General features: G+C 38.0%; 1 protein-coding gene across 1 annotated transcript in view; it reads left to right on the forward strand.

Annotated features, from left to right (window-relative positions):
* Positions 1-5,102, forward strand: part of acot8 (acyl-CoA thioesterase 8) — a 27,977-nt gene extending 22,875 nt beyond the window's left edge. The window contains exons 5-6 of the mRNA XM_014023704.1: positions 1,337-1,528; positions 3,033-5,102. Coding sequence (XP_013879158.1) covers positions 1,337-1,528; positions 3,033-3,151 — 311 coding nt within the window. The 3' untranslated portion in view covers positions 3,152-5,102. The remainder of the gene's footprint in view (positions 1-1,336; positions 1,529-3,032) is intronic.
* Positions 5,103-7,672: the final 2,570 nt, after the last annotated feature.

The raw sequence follows: 7,672 nt of genomic DNA on the forward strand, positions 1-7,672 counted from the left end.
GTACAAAGTATTAGATAAATTTCAGTAAGTGTGTTCAATACTTTTTCACTGTGCCATTCCACATTATTTTGATTTATTTGTATGCATGGATCACTTGGGTTGTTACCGACATCTGGTGAAAATTTCATGTCATTAGCACCTCTAGTAATATATTTACTGAGAAAAATGTTGACGTGTTCAATACTTATTTTACCCGCTGTATATCATCTCATTCCATGTTAGTGTTATTCTGTAATGCCGTTTGCAATCTCACCTGTTTACCCGAGGACTCCTACACTCATTGGGATCACTACCGTGAACTGTTTCTGTACCTTTTATGTTTTTCACGGCCAGTCAGCCAACATGTTTGTTGTTTGAATTGTTTGTGTTTTATAGAAAAAACACAAATAATGTAGGTGGCAGTGTTACTGACAAGGTTTATCCAAGTTGGGAAGGATTTTGAAAAGGTGTTGTGGGAGGAGATGTCTAGGTTTGAAGAGTCCATGGGACCTGCTGAGGCAGCTGCAAAATCCTGGCCAGATAATGACACAGACACCACACAAATTGCTGGTTTCCCTCCACATCACACTGATACCCTCACTCTCCTAACCAGATTCAGCACCCTGATCAAAGTGCCGGTAAACCTAACCAGATGTCTCGCATGTTAAGCCCAACTGATCTTATCTCACCTGAGGTGCAGAGGATTGTGATTGAGCATGTTGTCAAAACTACAGAAAATACATTTAATACTCATTCCACCCTCAGGTTGAGAGCTTACTCGGGGAAGAATCCCACACTCGTACATTGATACACTATGAAACATGGCATTCCCATGTTGATTTGATGATGGAAGATGCGTCTCTAAGTTGTAAAACTCAGAAAATTCTTGATTCTTCTCACTCCAGCTTCAGATGTTTTTCTTGCCAAGGAGTATTGTTACCACTAGGGCTTCCATGATTRGTCAACTAGTCGCGATTATGTCAACTATTAAAATAATCAACAACTAATTTAATAGTCGATGTGCCCTTTTTTTTAAACTTTGTATCTTTTTTATAGTCGACAAATAAGTGATTAGTCGCCTATAAAAATAATCATTTGTGGCAGCCCTAATTACCACTACTGTGCATGTGTGTCAAGGACAGAAAGGCAGACGCAGCAGTGGAAGGTGCCACAGCAGTTTGGAGAGAAAAACAAAGTTAGAAAAAAAATGATGCATCAACTATTAAATTGTCAACGTTTTTAATAGTCGACAATAATCGTAACTGGTCGACTAATCATGGCAGCCCTAGATCAAACACAAATGTCCTTACCTTTTGTGCTCACTCACTTGCTGATTGTTTTCTTTGTGTTTCTATAGGTGAAGGTAACATGAAGCTACACTGCTGTGTTGCTGCCTATATCTCAGACTTTGCTTTGCTTGGCACGGTCCTACTGCCATATTCCAAATACAAGGCCCACTTTGTTGCTTCCTTGGACCATGCCATGTGGTTTCATAGTACTTTCCGCAGCGATGAGTGGATGCTGTACGAGTGTGAAAGCCCATGGGCAGGTCAGTATATTTCTCATATCTTATCTGTTTTTGTTTGTCACAGCACAACTAATCAGACTCTTTCTCCTAAATATCATCCCTTACTTGTCCCTGTTGAAGTCCAAGGAATGACTTGTTTTCACTGTTCTCCAAACAGAAAGGTTGAACAGGTGAATGCCAAACGCCCACACTGGGTTAAGGGTTGCTATTATTTTCAGCTAAGTTGTGGAACAGGCGGCAAAAGTAAAAGTGTTTTTAACTGTCAGGCTCCCCCTGATGCAATTTTCTGTAAAGCTTCTTGTCAGATCAGAAGTTACCATCATGACCATTTCGAATGCTGGTAGAATCCAGACGGAGCAGTGAAGGGAAACTAGAACTGAGCGGAACTGCGTAGGAAGGCAAGGGCCAGGCTAGGGTCAGGTAGGTACCTGTGAGGTTAATTTTAGGGTAAATGGTCAGGATTAGGATATAAAATTTCCAAAAAATGAATGGAAGTCAATGGAAAGTCCCCACAAGGATAGAGAAACGGTGTGGACAATTTCTCCACCCCTCCCCCAAAAAAAGCAGCCTCATTGGGACGGAAGTGAATTGTGGGGACTAATGTCAGGTCCCCACGGGTCCAAATGCATGTTACAGGTGTGGGGTTAGGTTTAGGACCAAGGTTTAGGTTAGTTTTATGCTACGTTCACACCGAACGCGTTTTGAGCGGCCAAAAAGCGCAAAACGTCTCTCGTTGGACGCACTATTTTCAGACCGAAGAACGCACTATTTTCAGACCGAAGAACGCACTAGTGTTCAGACCAGAACAAGCAGCGGCAGCAGCGAGGTGTGGGAGGAGTGTGTCTTCGGCGGGTGAAATAAAGATAAAATAAAAGAAAATGGCTTTGATTTATTTACTAAAAAGCAAGCGAACGTTGCGCACTGCAGATAATTAACTCACTAGATGATTTAGAGGCGATTTGTTCGGTTAGTTTCGTCACTCCAGATGCTGCCAGCTGACGGACTTTTTTTCTTTTTTCTTTTTTTCTTTTTTCTTTTGTATTTTTTTATTATTATTATTTTTTGGTCCCGAGCAGCTGATCCACATCGGTGCTGACATATCCTGCCAGAAAATCCAACTGCACACGGTCGATTTCAGGTAAAGATCTCCAGTCCGTCTTGTTTCGATTTTCAGTGGGAAAAGTGTCGAGCGGCAAAAAGTTCAGATATTTGAACTCTGGCGGCGGCTTCCGCAGCACCGCATGCACGGAAAACGCTCTGCGCCCCTTTCGCCTTCCTTGCGCGCCGCCCAAAACATACGTGACACGACGCACGACCCCTAGAGGCGCGTCCTCTTTGCATGTAAATCGGCCTCTCCTGCCGCTCAAAACGCGTTCGATGTGAACGTAGCATTAGGGTCAGGTAGCTGTGAGGTTAGCCTAAGGGTTGGTAGTCAGGGTTAGGCTGTAGAAATTACTGGACATGAATTGAAGTGAATGAACGGTCCTCATAAGGATAGAAATACAAACCTGTGTGTGTCATACAGGGAGCAGCAGGGGACTGGCCCATGGTCGACTGTGGAGAAGGGATGGAGTGTTGGCTGCCACGTGCTCCCAAGAGGGTGTCCTGAGGGTGAAACCAGTCAAAGAGAGCAGCAAACTGTAGAAATGTTTGGTTTTGTTTAAAACTGTAAATAATACACACAGTAATTACTAATATATTTAGTTTTAAATTGCTCTTTGCCACACTTGTTACTTTTTAAATCTAACACATGATATTAATTTGGGTATTGAAAAGACTTGTATTACTGACACATCACAGGTCATTATTAGGAAAAGAAACCAACCTTGTAGATTGTTTTTATTCTGACTTTGCTTAAAAGCAGCTTCTAGGAATATATTATGACCAAAACTGACTGTATTAATGAGCTTAAAATTGTAAAGTGATTTACTTTATTGCTTTTCAAGTTAACAAATAAGATGTTTTTGTAGCATGAAGGATTGATGGTTTTATCCTGACCTTTTGACTCTACACTCTTAAAACAGATGTGTTAATATCAACACAAACTGTCAAAACTCAACACAATGTGTCTATATAAGGACAACAYATTTTGTGTTCAATTCAACACATTTACTGTGTTGATCATTTTAACATAATTGCTGTGTTAAAATTATTAACAGTGTGTTTCTTTAACACAGGTACTTTATTAATATTTTTTACACAGCAATTGTGTTAAATAATTAGCACAAATAAATGTGTCATATTGAACACAAAATGTGTTGTCCTTATAAACACATTTTTGTGTAAAAACGTGTTAAATATGTTAATTAGATTAAAGAAAGGAACTCCTGTAGTAGAAAAATAAACATTTATTGTAAACTTTTAATATCGCAATTGACAAAAAGTCACATAGCATGTTAAGTTCATTTACTCAGTTTGTTGAACCATTAAAAAATTAATACATTTTTAAATTGTTTTACAGTTTACACTTTCTTTGCCTTTAAAAAATAAACATAATCTTTTTAATTTTTCTTTACACAAAACCTATTCATCTCTCACAGGTCACAAAATACATTTTAAGCATAAACTACAAATCTAATTTAGGTTATTAATACATCACAAGGATGAGATGCCTGATCCAGACTGTACACACAACAAGGAGGCATGAACATTAAATTAACAAATATTAAAATGATTCAAACATAACAATACATAAAGAACATACAGTTGAGAAGTCCATCAGGAAAGAAATGTCTGATTTTACACTGCAGCAACTCCAACCCTTCCCTTGTCCTGTTGCAGTTGGTGGAAGAAAGTGGGTGAGTGCCTGAAGTGCTTTGAAGCAGATCATTTCTAGACAGAAATATAAGACAGAAAAATAGATACCGTCATAAAAGAAAAGTATGTTTTTGCAAAAAAATAAAGTATTCTACAGACTGCCGCAGCTCCCTGTGCAGTGTAATAAATTTACAATTTACGATTAATTTATTTTAAACATAACTTAATTAGGAGTTTACTGGTGATAAGCAACTTATTTTAGCCAAAGAATCATGCCGTGTAAGCTAAGCTAACAATCAGTGGTCGATGACAAGGAAGTATAATTTACGACAGACTGATATTTTAGGAATGAAATGGCACAAATCAATTTCCTCAAGAATTCTATGCTTTAACAGTTAATCGAATAAAACATTATTTTACCTTTCATTTCCTGCTTCCAGGATGTCCTGTAATGGCAGTCGCTTCAGTTGAATTTTTCTGCTATGAGGAAAGTTCCTGAACTCCAGACGTCCAAGAAGTGATGTGATTGGTCGAAGGAGTAACACATTTTATGYGTACAGTTGTTTATTCAGAACAACACGTGTTGTGTTGAAAACAACACAAGATGTGTTAACTTGATGCTAACACAAAAAATGTGTTAAAATATAACACATTTATTTTAAGAGTGTACAGGTCATGATTTCTCCAGAACTGAACTCTGTTCTGAAAAAGCTTTCTTGGAAACAAACTCAGGTGTAGCTTCTTCAATAACCTGTCCTTGTCTGCAGATAAAGCTGACATGACACTCTGAATCTTTTGTGATTAATTAAAAAAGAAGAAATAAAATTCTGTGGCATGATTTTCTTTCTTTATTTAGGTGTTTCGTTCAAGTGTTATTGAATGATGATCTGTCAGTTTTAACCATTCGGTTGTGAGGATCTCAAACTCCCTCTGGTGTCTGTCTTGTGTTTCTCATGCTCTTCTTGTTTCAGCTTTTTCCTGATCATTCTCACCTGTCTACTTTGTAATCACCCAGCTGTCTCCACTTGCCACTTACTCTGTTACTATATTACTGATTCCCTTCCTCATCAGTTCATTGTTGGGTCATGCCTGTGCACCCCTCTTGTGCTCAAGAGTTCTCCGTTTCATTGTTTGTTTGTTTTTTGCCGCCACGTTAGCATTTTCTTTAATAAATTATTTTATATTCTTGAGCCTGTTTGTATTCTGAGTCCACCTCACCTCCAACCTTCTGTCAGCAGAGTTAAAATATTAACCAACTGTTCCTTTCTCTTTCTCTCATGAGCAGATAAACAACAGCTGTGTTCAATGCCGTGCTGATAACAGAGGAAGTGATTTTCCCCAAAAGAAATGCTTTTGTCTGTAGAAATCTGACCCTGAGAAGTAAATGTTTTATTTTGACCTGAGAAGCTGTTGCAGCTCGTGGAGAGACAAAAAAAAATCAGTTCTGCTTTTATTCTTGAAGCGTTGAAACGTTCAGATGGAACAGCTGAGGCAAAAAAATGTAGTCTAATTAAACTGTAGAGGAGTTTATCAGCARACTCCAAGCTGAAGGAGTCCCCGCAGCCAAGTTGTCCACCTTTGACTCTTTGGCCATCAGCCGTAGTTAAGTCATTGTTATATTACTAGTTAAAAATTACATGAATAAAACATTCATTGTTCTTTACAGCAAAAAGCTACTTTCAACTATATTGGTTTTGTGTTAATGCCATTATGTTGAATGGCAAAATCAATTTGATAACATGTTTTTAGAAAATAGTTTTGACCTTCATAACATTTCTTTTCCACCATAATGTTTAGTAAAGCCTCTGACATTGTGCCATGTTGGAACCTACCTACCTTTGAAATCTTTGTAAAAACACCACACATTTTTAGCAAGCTCATCCCATCGCTAACTTCCTGTGAGGAAGGTTCTTAAACATATCAATCTTTTAATGGCAATGCCATCTAGTGAATTTTTTGACATTACAGATGTAAATCAATTGGTAGAAAAGACTCAAGGAAGGTCCATTTCAGATCATGCCTCAGTTAGAAATATGGCTTCAAAGTGTACTATATCAACTGATTGAACAGTTCAGTGTTGGGGGGTTAGATGGACATATAAAAAATAATTAAATAGTTTACGTGCCTGGTTGGGCAGGCATCAGGAGATACGTACCCAAATTTGTGTCCTGTGTGAACTCATGTCTTTTTAAACTATTCTTCTGAGTAAATCTTTGTCAGTCCTCACATTCAAATGGTTTCTCTCCTGTGTGGATTATCATGTGTCTGTTTAAATTAGATTTTCTGGTAAAAATGTTATCACATTCATTACAACTAAATGATTTGGGTTGTGTCTGAGCTTCTCTTTGCGACTCTACACAGCAAATTTGGAAGTGTTAATTCAACTCCTAGGGAATTAAATTCAACACTATGAAAGTGTTAAACAGTTAACTCTGTGACAGAGTGGGAATGACACTCTAAATAGTTGAAATTTAACACACATAAATGTTGAATTTACCTGACACTAATGTGTTTTGTCAAAGGTTAACACTACCAAAGTGTTATTTTTAATACTGAACAAGGTTCAAATTATAGTAACACTTATTTATTTTATTTTATTAATTTATTCACCGTTCTTTAACCAGGCAAGTCCCGTTGAGATCTCAGATCTCTTTTTCAAGGGAGGCCTAGACCTGAAGGCAACCTATTGTACATGTTTTTGGTGGGTGGGGGAAACTGGAGTACCTGGAGAAAACCCACACAAGCACGAGGAGAACATGTGCTAACCACTGATCCATCGTGCTGCCAAAACTATGGTAAGTGTTAATTATTAATCAGTAATGATGGATCATGCTCAAAAGCATCATAATGAATTTAAAAAAAACTTTCCTTTGCTGGCCTTGTGACCATTCACATGTGAGGATATAGGTCTAGGGTGGGCAACCATGAGTGGACCACAAACACTCTGCCTCAGAGTTGAAATCAACTCTTTTTAGTGTTGCATTAACACTGTACACTAGTTAGCAGAGTGACACAAGATGTCACCCTTCACACACCAGGAAGTACTTCTCACTCATGACATCGATTTATGAACAATAACACAGACTTAAACATGAACAACTAACTAACCTGAACCAGACAACTAACCAGAACAACTTGTTTTAACACTCATGACCATTTTTAATAGTCGTACACTTCCAAACACATTTCCACAAGGTTACCAAGAATTCTTTGCTTAGAAAACTCTGGCATCCTCATGCCAGAGTTTGCTGGAAGAGGGTGGGGCTTTTCAGAATACTTCTTTCAACATTTCATAGTGTCATACAAAAACATTACAGTGGTTTGCAAAAGTATTCATACCCCTTGAACTTTTCCATATTTTGTCACATTACAACCACAAACATAAATATATTTCACTGGAATTTAATG

Source organism: Austrofundulus limnaeus, unplaced genomic scaffold (assembly GCF_001266775.1).
Source record: "Austrofundulus limnaeus strain Quisiro unplaced genomic scaffold, Austrofundulus_limnaeus-1.0 Scaffold387, whole genome shotgun sequence".
In the NCBI taxonomy this organism is placed as follows: domain Eukaryota; kingdom Metazoa; phylum Chordata; class Actinopteri; order Cyprinodontiformes; family Rivulidae; genus Austrofundulus; species Austrofundulus limnaeus.